Source organism: Diplotaxodon limnothrissa, linkage group LG17, assembly GCF_057381915.1.
Source record: "Diplotaxodon limnothrissa isolate DT_005_m linkage group LG17, D_limnothrissa_male_GT1.1, whole genome shotgun sequence".
NCBI lineage: Eukaryota > Metazoa > Chordata > Actinopteri > Cichliformes > Cichlidae > Diplotaxodon > Diplotaxodon limnothrissa.
This window is the reverse complement of record NC_140612.1, coordinates 18,117,791-18,138,537: the sequence shown is the minus strand read 5'-3', so window position 1 is coordinate 18,138,537 and position 20,747 is coordinate 18,117,791. Positions and strand designations below refer to the sequence as shown.

Here is a 20,747-nt window from a genome sequence, read left to right as displayed (position 1 = left end):
ATGTATCTTCTTCTCCAACACTGAAATACTGACTCTGTTCTGTCCTTGGGCAGCTGTGGCGCTCGCAACCTTTGACCTCTTCATTCACACTGCCTGACAAGCTCACAGGTGTGTACCGGGTGGGAGCGCGCAGGTGAGACATGTGGGCTTTTTGCCACAAACCGTCATGTTGTGTTGGATCAGACTTTGATCTTTGAGGTTTTCAGTGACATTTTTAAACCGTCGCTGTTTGCACGTGCGCGCGGACTGTCCCCTGCGCAGAAATCCAAATAAATGAAAGTGAATATTAAAAAATGAGATGGTCAGTGCGCGCGCTTTGTCCCCAGAGAGAGAGAGAGAGAGAGAGAGAGAGAGAGAGAGAGAGAGAGAGGAGAGCGCAGCAGGTCGAGCAACACTTTTGACGTCAGGAGTGATCACTGCTGCCTCTCTCTCTCTCTCTCTCTCTCTCTCTCTCTCTCTCTCTCTCTCTCTCTCTCTCTCTCTCTCTCTGTGTATCATCCGGGTCTTCTTCTCCTTTTGTGCGCTTTTCCCGTCCGTTTGGCGCAGACGTGCGGCGGCTCGGAGCCTGAAGAACAGAAGACCCTCCACAGATGCGGTCCCTTGAGTAGGAGCTGCAGGAGCTGCGTCTCCCCCGCTGCTCCTCTCTGTGAGTTTCCTGGAGGATGTTCGCGCTCAGGATCAACAAGTCTCTCCTGCTCTGCGCGCTGTAACTGTGGATGGCTGCGGGATGGAGATAGCCTTGGTGAGCTTTGAGAACGGCGGCGCAAAAGGGAGCGGTGGAGGAGGAGGAGGTGGAGGCAACATTGCCGAGGAGAGCTGCCGGAACGCGCTGGATGTCCCTCAGCCGGGCTTCGTTCAAGGCGGGCGGGGAGAGGACTACAGCAAGGAGCTGAACACCCGGGGCGGCCCGCAGCCGCCGCACAGCCCCTGGAAGATCAATGACATGAACAACACTCTGAGCTGCAGCGAGAACGCCATGGATGCGCTTTTACGCGCGGACCACAGTCCCCACCTGTTCGACGAGGACATGCTGGACATGGACATGGATACGGAGAGCAACGAGAGGGTGCTCATCAACATCGCGGGTCTGAGGTACGAGACCCAGCTGGGTACCCTCAACCAGTTCCCTGACACTTTATTGGGAGACCCCGCTAAGAGGATCAAGTACTTCGACCCGCTCCGGAACGAGTACTTCTTCGACCGGAACCGGCCGAGCTTCGACGGGATACTGTATTTTTATCAGTCCGGAGGAAAGATCCGGAGACCCGTCAACGTGTCCATAGACGTGTTTGCGGACGAGATCCGGTTCTACCAGCTGGGGGAGGAGGCCATGGACCGGTTCCGCGAGGATGAGGGCTTCATTAAAGAGGAGGAGAAGCCGCTGCCGCAGAACGAGTTCCAGAAGCAGGTCTGGCTCATCTTCGAGTACCCGGAGAGTTCCAGCCCGGCCCGTGGCATCGCCATCGTGTCCGTGATCGTCATCACCATATCCATCATCACCTTCTGCCTGGAAACGCTGCCGGAATTCAGGGATGAGAGGGAGCTGGCGGTCACCAGCCGTCTGGACAACAGCACGGCGCCCCGGCCGTCGCTCACCTTCACCGACCCCTTCTTCATCATCGAGACCACGTGCGTCATCTGGTTCACCTTCGAGCTCATCGTGCGCTTTTTTGCGTGCCCCAGCAAGTCCGAGTTCTCCAAGACCATCATGAACATCATCGACATCATGTCCATCATGCCTTACTTCATCACCGTGGGCACTGAGCTGGCGGAGCAGCAGGGCCAGGAGCACCAGAACGGTCAGCAGGCCATGTCTCTAGCCATCCTGAGGGTCATCCGCTTGGTCCGGGTCTTCCGCATCTTCAAGCTGTCCCGACACTCCAAAGGGCTGCAGATCCTGGGCCAGACTCTGAAGGCCAGCATGCGCGAGCTTGGCCTGCTCATCTTCTTCCTCTTCATCGGGGTCATCCTCTTCTCCAGCGCTGTGTACTTCGCCGAAGCTGACGAGCCGGAGTCCCACTTCTCCAGCATCCCCGACGCCTTCTGGTGGGCGGTAGTCACCATGACAACTGTGGGTTATGGTGACATGAGGCCGGTGACAGTCGGGGGGAAGATCGTGGGCTCTCTGTGCGCCATCGCCGGAGTGCTGACCATCGCGCTGCCGGTGCCCGTCATCGTGTCCAACTTCAACTACTTCTACCACCGGGAGACGGACCAGGATCAGTCCTCCCTGAAGGACGAGCCCAACAGCGGCAGAGAGAGCCCCGAGCTTAAGCGCAAAGGCAGCAAAGCGTCCGTGAAGTCTCAGGATGTGGAGAACAACGAGGCGGGCGCTTCGGTGGAGAAAACGAACATCAAAGCAAACAGCAGCGTGGACTTCAAGAGATCCCTTTACGCGTTCTGTCTGGACACGCGGGAGACGGACCTGTAGCCGTGCACGAGCACACCTGGGCTTAAAGCAGATACAGTCGTGTAGAATAAACCCCATTAATGGGCTCTTAAGTCTTTGCACATTGCAGTTGGAGGATCAACACATTGCAATCCTGAAAAGTTTTAAGAGGGTTGGTTTATAAAAAGCACACTTTAATCCCCATCATCTGGTAAGCACGACAGTTAAAAGTGCGGAGTTATGAACGAGCTGCAGCGCATGTGATGCAACACAGAGGCCCTTTAATAAAGCAGGGACACCTGCAGAGCATCAAATCTAACTCATGGATGAATTAGAGGGAAGTGGGACATCAGATGCTGCAGATAATCAGGGACAAGCACGACTCGGAATAATTACTTGACACAGTGAGAGGATTACCGGGACCAACCAGACTGTGTATATAATGCAGGACGCAGACCACATTCAGTAGTGCAACAACAACAACAACAAATAATAATAATAATAATAATAATAATAATAATAATAATAATAATAATAATAATAATAATAATAACAATAATAATAATAATTTCCCAACTGTGATGTTTATACTGGCAGCAGACGTGTAAATATTCCCCACAGGCTGCTCTTATTGTAGAAAAACAAAAGTATATTTTTGAGATGCAGACACCTGTTTTCCTTCACTCAGGTTCTGTTTAAATCAGAGAGGGTTTGGGGGGGACCTCAGCCTTGAACTTTTAAATAAAGAACATTTGGGATTTTTTTTTAAACTGAGGGAACAACAGCCAAGAAAAGAGGACAGAGCAGAAACCGTCTGGAGAGATCGAGCATCAGCGATACCAGGTGAGAACATGTGAGCACATTTTAAGAGTTTTTATGTAATGACATGCTCAGTAGTGTGCACGTGAGGCACAGTCATGTCGCCGGGAGCTGTCCTTTCAGCACCACGCTCCTCGGTATGGAGTCCGATTGATGCCAAATTTCAAGTTACAAAAATTCAATTATATCTTAAATTTAAATTAAATTTTATTTTTGTCTATTAAAAACAAAGCATACAAACTTCTACTCTATATTATTTAAATATACACGAATTTTGGTTATATTCATATTGCATCCGACTTATGCTCGGATGCAATATGAATATAGTCTTTAATATAGTCAACAAAGTCATAGTCACCTGAGTGACACTTTAGATTATATACTATACTGCACTTGACAACAGTGGGGGGGAAATCTCCCTTTTAACAGGAAGAGATATGTGTCAGAAACAGGATTAGAGCTTTTTGTTGCCACCTTCAGGCAGCAAGAGAAATTACACAAATACTTTTGAGACAGGGCAAGTGTGGCCCTGCTGATCCTATAAAGAGCTCTGCAGACCAATGTGTACATGTTGTTGTGCTGTACTGTCAACAGGGGGCAGTAGTTTGTTGTTGGTTATGTTGTTTAGCTCCACCCACAGAGAAAACAGAAGTGAAAGTAGAGAAAGAATTTCTTTATGATGGCGTGAAAAGAAATTAATCAGCCTGTCTGAGCTTTTTTTTGGATCTTTCATTATTTTTCGTATTTGTGGTGAATTTTCATTTCAAGTCCTCTCTTATCCATGCGCACGTTTCAACCAATCAGCATACTAACCACACACCAGGATACTCGCTGTGGATTTTATTTCATTTCATTTCATACTTTTTGGGAGGAATCCCCCTTCTGACCTGTTCCTACAGGAGTGTCTTTATTTAACATCTGTCCAAGAATGAGTCCGAGTTTAGGATCATGTTTCATAACACAGCTAAATTATTTCAAGTGTCCTAAGAAAATGATTGATTATTCAGGCAAACATGATAATTACATCATTACTCTAAATATTTTTTGAATCCCAGCATGTTTTTTCCCCAACATACTCAGCTAAAAATACAGCTAATAATATTCTGCAGTGAACATGGAAGTCTTCATCATCATGCTAAAGCTAAGAGTCTGGAAACATTACTAAAATGATTGCAGCTTTCACACAGGTTACATGTGGCTTGGTGCCTTCAGAGCTTAGCTCAGTATCAGAGCCGTCTCTGTACCCATACTGTTATCACAGCATTACAAACTAAGCTGCAAATATGGAGGAGAAGTGACGTGACGACCATCCATAACGTCGAAGCTGAAACCTTTCACCATGTATGCTTGTATGACTCGAGTATTTTAAGCACTGTGATCGTAAACTGGTGGCTTTTCTCCAGTATTTCTAAATCCAGCAAGCTTTAAAGTGGCAGCGTCTTTAACAATCACACATCTTCTAATTAACCTTAAAGTCTGGACATCTGTTTGATGAATCACTTTCACAATATCTCCTGGAGGGCTGCGAACTCTAACTAACCCACTGGTGACTGAAGTCGCTAATCCTCACCTCGCAGGCTTCGTTAGGTCTCAGGCTATGGAGTACAAAGCCTGTGACATGTAACCTCTGATGTGTTAAAAACAGAAGACTTATGCTGGGAAAACAAAACGCTGCCTTTGACCTGCTGGAAGGACAAGTTGGAGCTGTTTCAGAGCAGATTAGTGTGAGAGTTACCGCAGAGGAGGGATGTCTTTGTGAAGATATGGGGCAGACTGAACACGGTAACTAAAATCATGACTTTTTTGGACAACTTAACTGTTGAGCCAGTGTCCAGGTAGATTTAAAATTAAAATGACTCCAACAGTTTGTCAGACTTACAGCTTCCAAATGATGAAAAGACACATCACTGTCTTCATGTACTAAGACCGGTATTTAAAGATGAATATTAATATTGAATATTTAAAGATGAAGGCAAACATTAAACGGAAAGCACTTTCACTTGTTTCATTCATGCTCTGCCTTCCTGTCGTTCAGTTGGACTCAAGCTCCCACCTCCCTCAGTGGAAGGTGGGGATTTGTTATCTTTTATTTTTAGTTTGGGTAAAAGTGGCAGTGCACAGATGGAGTCTGCAGGCAAGAAGCCATCAGCTGTCACTTTGGGTATTATCTCTGAAGCAGCTGGGAGCTTCCTGCACATTTTTCCTGGGAAACCGGGGAGCGCTGGAGGTTCGATGGGGGCATCTTAATGCACCAAACAAGTCCACTTTAGATATTTATAGAGGTTTTTATCAAAATTAGGAGAGACTGCACATCACAAAATCTGCATCCCTAATTATAAAGCAGCTTCCTCCTTTGGCCTGATCCTGTCCAGCAAACAAAAACAGCACACAAGGAAACCACCACATCGTTTAGTTTGAAGGAGAATATTGTCTGAATCGGTCAGTTATATTCAGCTTGTCTGAAGTCGGGTAGCAGCAGCAGGCTAAACAGGATATTTCAGATGTCGCATTCCCCAGCAACACCTTCCAGTTTCTCCTTTGGGATCCCGAGGTGTTCTCAGACCAGAGGAGTTAAATATAATCTCTCCTGAGAGTTTTGGGTCTACCCCGGGGTCTCCTCCCAGCTGGGAGAGCACAGAAAGGCTCTTCATAACGTCTGAACCACCTCAGCTGCTTCCATCACAAAGAAGCAACACTACGAGATCCGTGTGGATGTCCTAAAGCACATTCAACTGAAAGAACTACTGGCTGTTCATGCATCAGTTTGTGGCTGATGGATGCTTACATAATACTCTATTACATTTCCCACACAGCCTTTAGTTTAGTCAGCAATATCTTGCCTTTTATTAGTAGTTGCGTCTGTTACCTCAAATATCGAGAGCAGTTTAAATCCAAAGCTCCTCATTTCTGTAGCTGACCACTGAACATTCGAGTTCAATTTCACAGTCTGCTCCAGCCCATTCTCACTCCCGACGCGGAATATACTGATGATTTGTCACGCCCCGAGGCGTTCCATGGGAACGCGAAAGGTGATGGTTTGTGTTCTTATGCTGCGTGCTGGATTGTGCAAACAGAATGATGCTCCTGCGATAACACATGTTCCAGCCCTGTATTCCAGCCCTCACCCTAACATTATCGCTAACCTTAACCATAACTGTTAACCACCACCTTAATCATGTTAGATAGTGTTTTCCAAAGTGATTTAAGTAAAATAAAAGTACATGTGTAGATTCATTCCAAACGGTTCTCATGTTTCCTCATTTTTCTGAACTCGTAATATAGGGACCTGTTGGGTGGCTGAAAGTGTAATATACAGACAATTTGTCACCTAGCATAAAATGTTACGCTTTGGGAGTGAAAGCGTGTTGTCTGCTTATTTGATCCACATGCTGAAGAAGCAGAGTTCCAGAAAGAAGAAGCTCCTACGTGTTTAGTAAAGTCTTTCTTACAGACAAGTACATGTGAATCTGACGTAACCCAGGTTGGTTTCATTCTATCAGTCACTACCCAGAGTTCACGACTTTAAGGTAGAACTTCAATGTGAACCAAAACTGGAACTTACAGAAACCTCACAGCAGCCATGTTATTGGTCACATGATGTCATTAAAAATGCTCCAAAAGGCTCCAACAAGCACAAACACGGTCCAGAGGTCCAGTTAAAGACAGCTAGCAGTTCATGCCACCGGCATCACCATCTAACTGTCAGTCAAAGAGGCCAAGCCCCTAATAACCCAAACTTTAAGCTTTAATACAATGTTATCTTAAAACTGTTGTTATGAAAGGAGAAATTATCCACAGAGAGAAAACCATTTGTGTGTCAGGCTGTAATAATGTTTATTTCGGCTGTGAAGCTTTAACATGGGATTGGGGACTGAGGAACTCAGGAACTGCAGGTTGGTTGCTGTACATGTGAAAATAGCATTTCATTTTAAGCATATTAAGCCCCACATATTATGAATTCAATATGAGACCATATAAGGTAAACTTCAGTTCTGACAGTTCAGCTAACCAATCAGTTGCCCGAGCTTTTCAGGTGGCAATTTTATAGAGAGAATCCAGAAGTGAACTTTCTGCTTCTGGCATCAGAATAAAAAGGTACATTTTTTAAGATTCAAGCTCCACCATTGCACAATGAGCATCTAAATGAGTATTAATGGCTGCATTATCACTTTCTCCATTTCCTTTGTAATAACTTCCAATTTATGAGGCCTTATGATCACTGGCACATCATAACAACTGTCTGCCTGTGAGAGACAGCCTGAAAAGCAGCTGGAGGAGAAACCCTTCTTTACTTACTGCTTAAAACAACGCTGTCACCGTTTATACCTAATGTTGGCTGCTGATGTTGGATGAGAACATTTGACTCACAGTCATGGATTTGCAGTGAGGGTCATCCACAGCAAACATAGGAACCATTTCTTCAGAGCCGGCTTTGTACTCGATAGTCGTCATGTAGACACAGGAATTAGACAAAATCAAACTGTGGAGCTGGGGTATGTGGGGTGTTACTGTGATCTTAGAGCTGTCCGAGATCATCCTTCTGCGGGAATGAAGGACTGTGAAAGTCTGTTTGCTTTGGATAAAATTAGCCTTTAAATTTAGTGTTTCAATGTTCTTCTTGTCAACAGTGCGAGTGAATAAAGTGACCTTTCCTACTTAACAGGCTGAAAGTTCTGGCTGGTATATCTGGCACCGCCTTAGACTGGTTTTCTTCCTATTTATCAGGTAGGACCTTTTCTGTTAGGACTGACAGGTTCTCCTCTAACATTGCTGCCCTAACCTGCGGGGTTCCACAGGGTTCAGTTTTGGGTCCATTATTATTTTCTTTTTATATGTTTCCTTTAGCTGGCATTATTCAGTCTTTTAATGATCTGTCTTATCCTTTCTATGCTGATGACATTCAGCTGTATATATGTCCTTTAAGCCTCATCAGCTGGATAGGCTGTCCACCCTAGTCCAGTGCTTAACTCAGGTTTCTGACTGGCTTTCTAACAATTACCTTGTTTTAAACATGAACAAGACAGAGACCATGATCATAGCTCCTTCTGATCTATATTCTAAAATCAGTCAGGTTCTTGCCCCTTTCTGTCCTTCTGCTAAGCCAAATATTCGAAATCTTGGAGTAATATTTGACTCTTCTCTGGGCCTTGACTCACACGTAAAATCTCTGTCTCCATGCATTTGTGTCATCGCGTTTAGATTATTGTAATTCCCTGTTTACCAGCTTGGATAAATCATCGCTTTCCCGCCTCCAAGCTACACAAAACGCAGCAGCCAGACTACTAACTCGCAAGCGTGCTCACATTACTCCTATTTTATGTTCTTTACATTGGCTCCCAATAGATTTTAGAATTTGTTTTAAAATTATTGTTTTAACGTACAGAGCAGTACATGGCCAAGCCCCAGATTATTTATCCAAACTTCTCACAAAATACACTGCTGCTCGTTGTCTCCGCTCACAGACTAAGAGTTTGTTGGTTGCTCGCCAAACACAACTGAAGATGAAAGGGGACAGAGCCTTTCAGTCTGTGGCACCAAGGCTGTGGAACAGTCTACCTCTACAACTGCGTTTGTTTGACTCTGTGGAATCCTTTAAAAAGTAGTTAAAAACTTTACTGTTTAAACAAGCCTTCGGTTGACCAACGCTTTTTACATTTTTAATTTACATTTAACCTCTTATATTGTGTATATTGTGCATCTTGCTATTTATCGTACTGTTTATTTTAATCTTTGTGTGCAGCGCTTTGTGACTACCTGTCTATGAAAAGCGCTTAATAAATAAACTTTACCTACTTACTTATTTTACACTGAATGTAAAGCTGAATTATTCTGATTATTTCCAGCTGTGTGTTTTTGACTCCACAGCAGCTTTGAATAATTAATATCAATATCTGATACTGAAGTTCTTTGATCATTTTTGGGCTAATAGAAATTAGCTTCCAAGAACTTAAAAAAATATGATTTTATCTGGAAAATACAATTCCTATAAGAAAATATTGAATCCTGTATTTCATAGCTGGTAAAACTAAAGTTAAACTTGGCTCTGCAGTAAACTGCTTCACCATCCTTCTGTAACTCATTTTACTCATCTGCTTATCAGCAAAAACCTTCTTCACTTCTGCAAACCTACATGTTGTATACATACTGAGGGCTTTTATTGTGAAGGGTAGGAGCAGGAAGCCCTTTTCACACATGCTCAGTGTGTGTTATGGTACAGATGATGGTGACAGTAAACAGAAAAGCAGGTTGGTGGGGCTCCTGTGCTTTCCTGCTTACTGCAGGAGATACAGGAAATAAAGAGAAGCAGAAAATGTCGGCCTTAGATGTTGAATTGATTGATTGATTGATTGATTAATTGATTGATTGATTGATTATACAGTCAACTTGTTTTCATAGCGTAAATGGATGCTGTGACTCAGTGACCTTCTTTTTCAGGCTCTGATTCAATAACAGGATAAAGAATATTTATCCAGAGGATAAAAGAATCAAGGAGATGTTCCCTGAGTCACTGATATGCAGACATTTTTTTCTACCTAATCATCTTGGCTCAACTTTCCAAACCTCATCATCCATCAGCTGCCCCCTCCTGCCTTTAATCATTTCAGGGGCTCTTCTGCTGACCTTTGTGAACGATCCAGGTCCCCTCGCTGCCTGAATCCAGTTAGATTATGTAACTTTTCTGTTTATCCATTTTTATCTCCACTCGCCATCGTTTGAGGCCTCTGTAGCCATGATGATAGTTGCCTTTTTCATGGAGAAAACGGTCGTTTAGCATAATTTCTGCTGTGCGAACCTTTCACCAACCAGAAAGCTGCAGGACAAAAATCTGTCCTGCAGATCCACATGGCCTCACCTACACCGACACGCCGCCAACAGTGCAGCATCTGGACGCAGTCGACCAGAAGCCAATGCACATGCTAGCCTGCATCCTTTATTACTTTCATCTGATTTCACTGGGTAATTACAGCCTTCATCACCATCTCCTCTGTGCACTCCTGGCTGCTTGTTAAAGAAAGGCTCTGAATGATGGCTAAATATCTTTGAACACTTCTTCTAGAGGTTAATTGTTTGTTTATTTGATCGTTTTAAAGTCTGTTTATAATCAATAATAGACATGAACATTTCTGTAGCTCAAGGAAATATAAATGTCAGCCAAGCCAGATGTCCATCAACAAAATATGGCATGAAATCACAGACTGTATATAAAAGATGGCTGTAACCACCTTGCTGTTGCCCACTATTTTCTGGACTCCACCGTTTAAAGTCTTAATGTTTGAATTTTGTGCTAACATTAAGACGTGTGGAGCTGAGGCAAACGTGTCCTGGAGCTGTCACAGTAGTCTTCATATTTTGGGGGTTTTGGTAATCGTTGGTGATGGTGATGAAGGTTTTGTGCAGCACAGATTGTTAACATTTTACTCATAATGAGCTTTACTGGTCTAGTTTTCCTCCATCTGGGCCCTCTCTCTTTCTCCAAAGCCTGACAGCACTGTAGATCAGACGTCTTTTAATAATTTGGCTCTAGGCTAATAAACACCTTCAATACTATACTGCTTTAGAGCTGCTGGATATTGAACGTTTCATGCTTTTATAGAAGTTGGACGGTATTTTCTGAAACTAACACATCTTTATGTCTCACTTTGTTCAAAGACAGAATAACAGGATTTGTCAGATTGGTGTAATATGCTTTGAGACACTAATTTGACTGTAAATAGTAGAAAAGTAGAAAGTACTCAAAGCTCTTCAGATAATGTTTTTAGTACCTGTTCTTAAGCTTTCAGTGGTATGATGTAACTTTCATCAGCCAGCATGAAATATACATATTTGCCTGAACACTGAAAATCTCTCTCTGTCTCTGCTTTAAAGGCTGAGACCTCATGCAGACGTGGGTCAGCTTCTCACACTGATGTGGCACTGATGACATCCTTCACTGCAAACAGGGGTGAACCAACAAGTGTCATCAGTTTTAACAGTGTGTGAGGGAGATAGATGTGCGAATTGGCACAGGCTCCTAGTAAATTAGGATTAGGGCCACTTCTGTTTTTTCAGTTGGTTTACATGAATACATTTTATTCAGAGGCAGCCCAAGTACAGGGAGTGCAGAATTATTAGGCAAGTTGTATTTTTGAGGAGTAATTTTAATATTGAACAACAACCATGTTCTCAATGAACCCAAAAAACTCATTAATATCAAACCTGAATGTTTTTGGAAGTAGTTTTTAGTTTTAGCTATTTTAGGGGGATATCTGTGTGTGCAGGTGACTATTACTGTGCATAATTATTAGGTAACTTAACAAAAAACAAATATATACCCATTTCAATTATTTATTTTTACCAGTGAAACCAATATAACATCTCCACATTCACAAATATACATTTCTGACATTCAAAAACAAAACAAAAACAAATCAGCGACCAATATAGCCACCTTTCTTTGCAAGGACACTCAAAAGCCTGCCATCCATGGATTCTGTCAGTGTTTTGATCTGTTCACCATCAACATTGCGTGCAGCAGCAACCACAGCCTCCCAGACACTGTTCAGAGAGATGTACTGTTTTCCCTCCTTGTAAATCTCACATTTGATGATGGACCACAGGTTCTCAATGGGGTTCAGATCAGGTGAACAAGGAGGCCATGTCATTAGTTTTTCTTCTTTTATACCCTTTCTTGCCAGCCACGCTGTGGAGTACTTGGACGCGTGTGATGGAGCATTGTCCTGCATGAAAATCATGTTTTTCTTGAAGGATGCAGACTTCTTCCTGTACCACTGCTTGAAGAAGGTGTCTTCCAGAAACTGGCAGTAGGACTGGGAGTTGAGCTTGACTCCATCCTCAACCCGAAAAGGCCCCACAAGCTCATCTTTGATGATACCAGCCCAAACCAGTACTCCACCTCCACCTTGCTGGCGTCTGAGTCGGACTGGAGCTCTCTGCCCTTTACCAATCCAGCCACGGTCCCATCCATCTGGCCCATCAAGACTCACTCTCATTTCATCAGTCCATAAAACCTTAGAAAAACCAGTCTTGAGATATTTCTTGGCCCAGTCTTGACGTTTCAGCTTGTGTGTCTTGTTCAGTGGTGGTCGTCTTTCAGCCTTTCTTACCTTGGCCATGTCTCTGAGTATTGCACACCTTGTGCTTTTGGGCACTCCAGTGAAGTTGCAGCTCTGAAATATGGCCAAACTGGTGGCAAGTGGCATCTTGGCAGCTGCACGCTTGACTTTTCTCAGTTCATGGGCAGTTATTTTGCGCCTTGGTTTTTCCACACGCTTCGTGCGACCCTGTTGACTATTTTGAATGAAACGCTTGATTGTTCGATGATCACGCTTCAGAAGCTTTGCAATTTTGAGACTGCTGCATCCCTCTGCAAGATATCTCACTATTTTTGACTTTTCTGAGCCTGTCAAGTCCTTCTTTTGACCCATTTTGCCAAAGGAAAGGATGTTGCCTAATAATTATGCACACCTGATATAGGGTGTTGATGTCATTAGACCACACCCCTTCTCATTACAGAGATGCACATCACCTAATATGCTTAATTGGTAGTAGGCTTTCGAGCCTATACAGGTTGGAGTAAGACAACATGCATGAAGAGGATGATGTGGACAAAATACTCATTTGCCTAATAATTCTGCACTCCCTGTAGTATCGCTCCCCAACTTGTGGGCCAGATCTGGACCTGAGTTATGAACGCTGGCCCAGGTGAGATCCAGTTCTGGTTTATCTGATTGTTCTGAGTTGGGGTGGGCCTGATGACCTTAAAGCTGTTGTTGAAACTCAGTTTATATGTCACAGAAAAACCTTTTATGAAAATGGAATAAAAGAGAAATAGATGCCAAACTCCACTTTAATATCAATATCAATATCCATCATCAATTCATCAATGATTTCAACAAAGGTCAGCCTAATACTTCTACATCCACTGATATTTAAATAAAGGTGTGAATAAACAATATTAAATTGTTTTTCATAGAGAAAGACAAAATTGACACTATTTAAAGGGACCAGACTTGACAGACATAAAAATATATTTAATATATTTAAAGGAAGTAAAACACAGTTAAAATGGACAAAATCTCAATCTACTGATTCTCAGGTGGTCACAAACTTCTGATCTACATTCCCATCTTTCCTGTGCTGTTTGCTGTTATTGGGCTAAACTGCTCTGCTGGATGCATCAATTAGCCAGATATAACCGTAGCACCGGGACACCGTCCAAGCGTCATAAACTCTGGCAGCACCGCCGTCGTCCTGTAATCTGGTGAACTGGCGGCCGATCTCCCAATTAGGGGAAGCCGTCTGCTGCTGGCAGCTGAATAAACAGTGTCGAGGAGGGGGCTTAGTGTCATCCACAGATCCATGAAAACATCCCTGAAAATCTGATACGGGCTTCAGTTTCCTGCTGGATAGTTTCAATGAAAAGTAATCTGTGCTTTTTGCTGTGAAGTCCTCGATGTTAGGCATTACTGAACCAAATCCATTACTATAAGTGAGAAACGCATTAACAGATTTATTCTGGGCAAATCTAGCAGATAAAAAATGCTTTTCTAGTCATGAGAACAGTAGATACTGTAGTGAATCACCATAATTAACCATAATGAGCATTCCCATTTTCACATTTGTTTATTTTATGGATGTTTTCCTACAGTCATTTCGAGCTTGTCCTGTTGATTTTATTTTGAAATTATGCTTTAATGCTTTAATTGTGAAAGAAACCATACGGGAACCTTATGGTAAATCTTTTCTGCGTCCTGCTCCTTTGTGACCTGACCATCATCACCAGGACAGAGCTCACTGAGCTCAGAGGTCAGGTGAGCTCTCTCCTGAGATTATGTGGGACCTATCCTGCTTCTCCTTACTTCCTGTCATATATTCAGCCTCCAATAATGAGCTCAGTGCAGAGATAGTAAAACCTGTGAACAAAAGTTCATGCTGCAGAGCGCTCTGAATACTCAGTTTCGCACAGCTTTTTCTACTCTTTGCTCTGAATTATGTCACAGAGACAGGTTATCCATATCATGATCATCTCAGGCACAGAAGCCCCACCCACCTGCAGTCCAAACCTGTTTACAAGTGCAGCCAATAAGAAGAAAGTCAAGGAAGAGGAGCTATAGCAGCTTGTTTCGGACAGTGTGAGAGAAGGATTTTTATGAACACTGAATATGCAAAGCTGCTGTAATAATGTCCAGGAATAAAAGCATGGAGAGCGGTATCTGTGTTTGTCCATCGTGACTTTTTATTTATATTTTTATGTGATCATATTGGGTGGACAATTGAAAATCGGATGGAAAGTGTCTTATATAACACATGTACTGCAGCCTTATTTACTATGAACAGATATTCTTCTTGAAGGATTTTGTTGGCACAGAAAATTAGACACGTGGATTCAGATGTCTGGATGTGAGGAAGCAGCCGTCACTGCACTCTTTTTTCTTCCATCTTTTGTCTGACCTTGAACATTTTCCCAGTATTTGAGCCTGAAGTTTAAGCTGTGCCCTCAAAAACTTGGAGGAGATTAAAAAAACTTTGCATGCCGGCAAAAATACCCATCCGCAGCTGTCAGATTGACTGACATCTCATTTCACTGAGAGCCGAGAGATGCTAAAAAGACACCCCTGACTAATCTGAGCCACTGTCCCACAAATTCAGATAACACACATACTGTGTGCAGTATTTACATTATCCTGTTTCTATTTTTAATAAATGTACGAAATCCGCGGGCGTCTAAGACTTTGCATGACAGAAAAGCAACACAGGAAGTATTAGTGGGGCTGTAGCAGCACATCTAATTACAGCGCTCTGTGATTAGCACAATTACAACACGACCATCAGAAGCAAATATGTGACCATGAGGCTCAGCTGTGGACACATTACTGAAGCTTTTGGCACTAAAACTAACAGCAAAAGGCAGGAAGGCTGCGGAGCCTGCTCTGAATCGGCTGAGGTGATTAGATGAGCTCTGCAGCCCCCCAACAGGACTCTGATCCCCTCTGCTCTGCTGTGCACAGGCCAGGAAAACGCTGGGAGCAGGAGAGACAATGCAATGAGGAAGTTACATAACATGTACACTCATATAAATATATTTCACACACACACACACACACACACACACACACACACACACACACACACACACACACACACACACACACACACACACACACACACACACACTCAGTGCTCAGCTGCAACCTCGGCCACTGCCTGAAAAAAGTGTGAGAGCAGTGAGAGAGCAAAGATGGGGTTGAGCTCATCCTTCGAGTGAAGGCGATGACTCTGGAGGAAAAGAGTCATTTCTATGGCCTCTGTGTTTTCAGAGCCTTTGGATCTTCATTCAGGTTTGACCTTTAACCTCTGTGTGGGGACAGGAAGCTTCCTTTAAATCAGAACACCTGTAAGAGCTATAGGCGAAGACCTTGCAGAACAGACTGAGAAAACAAACTACTTCACTCACTGTAACACTTTGTTCACTCTGTAGTTTACAATTTGCCAGTGACCGCTCAACGCTCTCTAAAATGCACAGAAAATGAGAGAGGAGATCTGTAGTCATTCAGACAAATCCGTCACAGCTTGCAGTGGGAGTCAAACTAATTGAGTTTCAGTTTTTAACAGAGCTTAAATGTGCTTTTCAGCCCTGAAACTTTTATTTGGATATTGGCTGTATGTAAGTTATGAAGGAAAAATATTAAACAGAACCAACACCTGGAGGCTGTGTGACTGAAAACATCAATAGGAGGGGGAAACTGCATGGCTTCTGACTGACTCTGAGGGAGTCTGTTTGAATTTAAGTGAGTGCCATTTCTAAAGATTAGTGTGACTGATTAGTCAGGGAGTGAAAAAAAATGTTTCCTGCATTGATAAGAATCACGAGAATCCACTTTTCCCCGTCAACTTCCCAGGGTAGATGAGTTGTTGTCCACCTGTTCACATTTGTGACCCCAGCACAGTCTGAACATGTGATGGGGACACAAACTGGTCACCACATATCATGAAATACTTCCACGTTGCACCACGATTACGTACTGTTTACTTTAGTCTGAATCATGTCGTGCTGTATGATTCCTGATTGGACGGACTCGTGGTGTGATTAAAAAACTGCATCACTGATGAATCCATCTTTGAGGGGCAGAAATGTGTTTTTTTTTTAATACAGTTCAGCTGAGTGCAGAAATCTGCTCTCTTCCTCACATTTCAGCTGCTTTGTCCATTACTTCTTCTGCTGACAGTAATCTCTGTGCTGTGTGGAGGATTTATTAAGCCTCTCGTTGCATAAGAACCAAGCTCCTGTATGGAAGAGCAGTCGTAGGCAGAGGAGCACAGGTGTCCACGGGCAGACTTTAAATTCACCTGCCAATGAAGCTACTCAGTCACCTGTGACTCAGATTGATGAGCAAATATGCGTGCTTCTGGCTGAAAGTTATCTTAATGTTATGTAAACGTTAAACAAGAACAAAAGCTCTGCAGCATCTCAGGTATGACCAGGAGCCCAGTTCGATGATAAACAGTTGCTGCAGCTGAGGTTAATGCTTTGTGTTAGAGCTGAACAGTGAGCTGTGGTATATTTGAAGTCCTCACAGACGTTTAAGACAAGCTAAAGATGAAGCTTTGAAATGAGTTAACACACTGAACATCATCAACATGCCAGCTGAGGCTGAGCTGTCAGTCAGAGCTGGAGTGATAGCTGAAGGTGAATCCTGTCAGCTTCAAATGAAACTGAAAGCTGTTAAAGTTGAGTGGATATGACAAAATATAGAAGTTGACGCACTTAAAGACGCTGTAGTGTCACTTTAATGTGAACTACTAAAGTAATTTTATTAAAGCAGTAACATTTTTTGAAGCTGAAGACATTAAATCATTCAAAGTGCTTGAGGAGCAGCCGTGGAGTGTCAGTGCACAGGTGAGCCGTGAAGTTTGAAACAGTCGTCAGCGGTGGCACTGCTCCCTCATTGATTACATTTGTAGACGTGTTTATTCTCACTCTCCTGACTCACTGCCTCTTGAGCATCATTGCTGAGTGTGAAGCAATCATCAGGATGATCTCAAGATAAGAACTAATCCAAATAATCTGGACCCAGATGTCCTTCTGGAGCTACGCTCATGCACGAGAGTCTCCGGCTCACAGTTCAGTTCAGTTTAGGAAACAAATGTTTCAGAGATGATGACGTGTTTGGTTTATTGTGGACTCCCTCAGTGATCACTGACAAGTCCTGCAGCAGTCACTGCTGTGAGGGACTGAAGTCTTTATGATTATGCTGCACACTGAAAAAAGGTTGGCATTCATATGCTATTCAATAGCTGGGCCCACATCCTCATTTTAGGTTTGGTAGCATTTTTAGTAGATAAAGGCGAATGGCTTAATCAAGAAATGAGCTGCGGTTTGGGGAAGGCCTCGATGAGGACTGCCCAGATCTGTGATTGGACACCCCTCCCTCATTGCATTTACCTGGGTCTTTGTTGGTTGTCGGCCTGCTTGCGGTTTTGCATTTGCCGTCTTTGGTCGTTTCTTGAGTTTGTGTTGGCGTCTTCGCACCTCAGAAGTAAAGCTCACCTTTTGTTCATCATGTCTGCCTCCTGCTTTGTGTGTCTCCACTTGGATCCTAATAGGCTTTGCATTACTAAACCATTAGCATATTGTCTGAGAGCACCGCACTGCTGCAGAGTGGATGCACACCTGCAATTACGTAAAAAAGATGGATCGGATGCCGGTGTGGAGTTGACACGGGTTATTTTAAACCTGGGCTGTACCGGGTCATTAACTGGAGCCGTGAGCGTAGCAGAGAGTTCATGAGTAAATAGAAAATGATTGCCTCATTGGCGTGTGATAATTAAAGGTTTTCAGCTGAGCTGCTCAGCTGGCTCGAGGTCTGTGACATGGAAATGTAAGACTCAGATGAGCTTATGCAACCTAATTGTTTAGCCCTGGAGAAGAGCAGTTAACTTTAAAATGGAAAGCATTGTGAGGGCTCAAATTAATCAAATATATGTAAACTCTGCTGAGAATGCTAATTAATCCCTCTCGGTGTCTCCGCCTTGCGTGCCAGCACCTTCCTGGATAAACTCTGATCATCAGACAAGCCGGGGGGGGGGGGGAGGTTGCCTCGTAATTTCACTTCACGATAGCGTCACCTCCCTGACAAACAGTCTCTGAGAGTAATTAACATATGAAATGCAAATAAACAGGTTTCCAGTGGTGCTCAGAGGGACGTGGAAGCAGAACTTTCGGAGGGGAAGTTTGATCTGTTGAACAGAGTCAGTCTCTGTGAGGCCGGCTGCACTTAAAGGTTCCTGCTGTAACCTGTTGATGGGACAGGAGGACAAAGATGCCATTTATGTCTTTTATTTATAACAACTGCATGAGAACCTAATAGAGTATCAAAGAGAAGTTCTCCTCTGGCCTACTCACATCAGCTCATGCATATTTTCAGTATATTTAATGAGGCCGTGAAGGCCCACAAACAGCACGCTGTTTTCCAGTCTTTCGATCTCTCATTACTTCATAAGTGCAGCAGAGCAGAGCTCCATATGAAACTTTCAGGGCTGACAAATTGGTTTAAGCTCTGATATAAACTGCAACAGGATCAGTTTTACACCCACTGCAGGCATCACAGACCAAAGAAAAAAATCTGGTTTTAGTTCTCTGAGCGACAGTGAACATCAGTGCGATGGATCGATCAGAATCTGAATAAACTGTCATAGAGGAGCAGAAACCAAAGTGCATTCTGGGTAAACTTTCAGGCTCATCGCAGCGGGTGGGATAGGTGTCTGCTCAGAACAGGTTAGAGCAGAGAAGAGAAACCAGGATTGTCTTTATCGAGCTGTAAAAATAATAAGTAGGAAACCTTTGAAGCCAAAAACCTTTCCGGTGAGAGAAAGCATGAAGTTCACATCTGACTCAGATCTGTAATGGTGCATATACCAAACTTATTTTTGGTCTTAATTAACTTTCCATTAACCAAACTGTTTGAGCACAGTATGAAAACTTTTTATAATCTTTCTCTTTGTGTTTTTTATTCCTCTACTGTTTCCTTTATTGATGGCAGATATTCTCAAATGTTATGATGTCATTAGTTATGATTTTCAATCGTTTTCTGCAAATAGAATAATTTGTTTTAAGGCTTCTGCAGCATGAAACTATGTTTCAGCTGTGCAGTTATTCTTACTTCATGTTTCAGCACATTTATGAAGTTGATTCTTAAAGCAAAAGTTTAGATTTTGGGCTCATTCTGTTTGCATGTCTTATATTGGCTTTGCTTCCAGAACATAAACGTATCCTGCCTCGATGCACCTGCCATCCTTTTGACATTTGCCAGATTTTACATAATGTAGTCATACAGCATTAGTTTATATTTGAAGGCAATTAAGCAATTTTAAAACATAGCTTTATAAATAAAATGGACAAAGGTGAAAATGTAAATATAAAACCTAATAGTCTAAATGCTCAGGTGCAACAAATGTGGACACCATCGGTGATAAAACGAGCCATCAAATATCACAGAGGGTCAAAGTGACAGGTGTAAAAAAATCCATCCAAACCTTTTAACTGCAGATTATTTTTGGTTTGTGATTCGTTTCAGCAGTTTGACAGTTGTTCCTCTGTAAGCTGGGAGAGAAAGATCAAATATGCAGAAAACAAGCAAACAAAGAGGCATCAGTCCAGCGTTATATAACCAGACTGACTTAATGCAACGTTTCCAGATGAGCGGCTTCTGCCATCACTTCTGCATCATCTGCTCTGAGTGCAGCGCCATAACTGTCTGCCACAGGGCTCTGTGGCACCTACACTGCTGCTCAAAGTGATGATGAGGATGGTGCTCACAGCCAATCAGATATCCAACCTACAGAAGCCACGGTTTCATAAAGGCCTACCTTATTTTCCCAGTGGCAATGCTGTCTTTGGAAGCAGAGGCTAGTGATGTGTCTAATGCAGTTACATAAGCGCACAACACCTACATTTACAAAATGTCAGATGCCTTCATGATGCTGTTTCGAGCTGCTTAACTTTTAACCCTCGGCTGTTTTTCTCTTATTTCATTTAGCGAGGGTTGAAATACTGGAGCTATTTTGGGTTTTATCATATAACACTGTTACGTTTTTCTCTGTAGACCAAGAAATTACAATTTGGAAAATTTCTACTTGTGGTATTTTGTCGTGCCTTTGTAACCCTTTGGCACTTCATTTATATGCTGCTTTGTGAACTTTGTGCCTCATGTTTGTGAATTGATGTGGTCAGTCTTTATCTCTTTGTGACAACTGTTTTGTGCCTTTTAATAGTTGCTTAGGTATCTATCTATCTATCTATCTATCTATCTATCTATCTATCTATCTATCTATATATATATATATATGTGTGTGTGTGTGTATATTAGGGGTGCAACGATACACAAAATTCACGGTTCGGTTCGATACTTTGGTGTCAGGGTTCATTTATTAAAATTATAAATATATTTTAACTCAAACGTACAGTTTTTAAATTTGTTGTTGTTGCTGAAACAACAAAGGGATAAAATAATAAATCTATCTGATTGAGAAATCACTCATC

At 42.9% G+C, this 20,747-nt stretch overlaps 1 protein-coding gene across 1 annotated transcript; it reads left to right on the top strand.

Annotated features, from left to right (window-relative positions):
• The first annotated feature begins 727 nt into the window (after positions 1-727).
• LOC146614860 (potassium voltage-gated channel subfamily A member 5) lies at positions 728-2,431 on the top strand. The gene has a single exon (XM_085376532.1). The coding sequence runs from the start codon at positions 728-730 to the stop codon at positions 2,429-2,431; it is 1,704 nt and encodes a 567-aa protein (XP_085232658.1).
• The last annotated feature ends 18,316 nt before the right edge of the window (positions 2,432-20,747 follow it).

Excerpts from the sequence above, each read along its gene's own strand:
- LOC146614860 (XM_085376532.1), top strand. The coding sequence starts at position 728 with ATGGAGATAGCCTTGGTGAGCTTTGAGAACGGCGGCGCAAAAGGGAGC.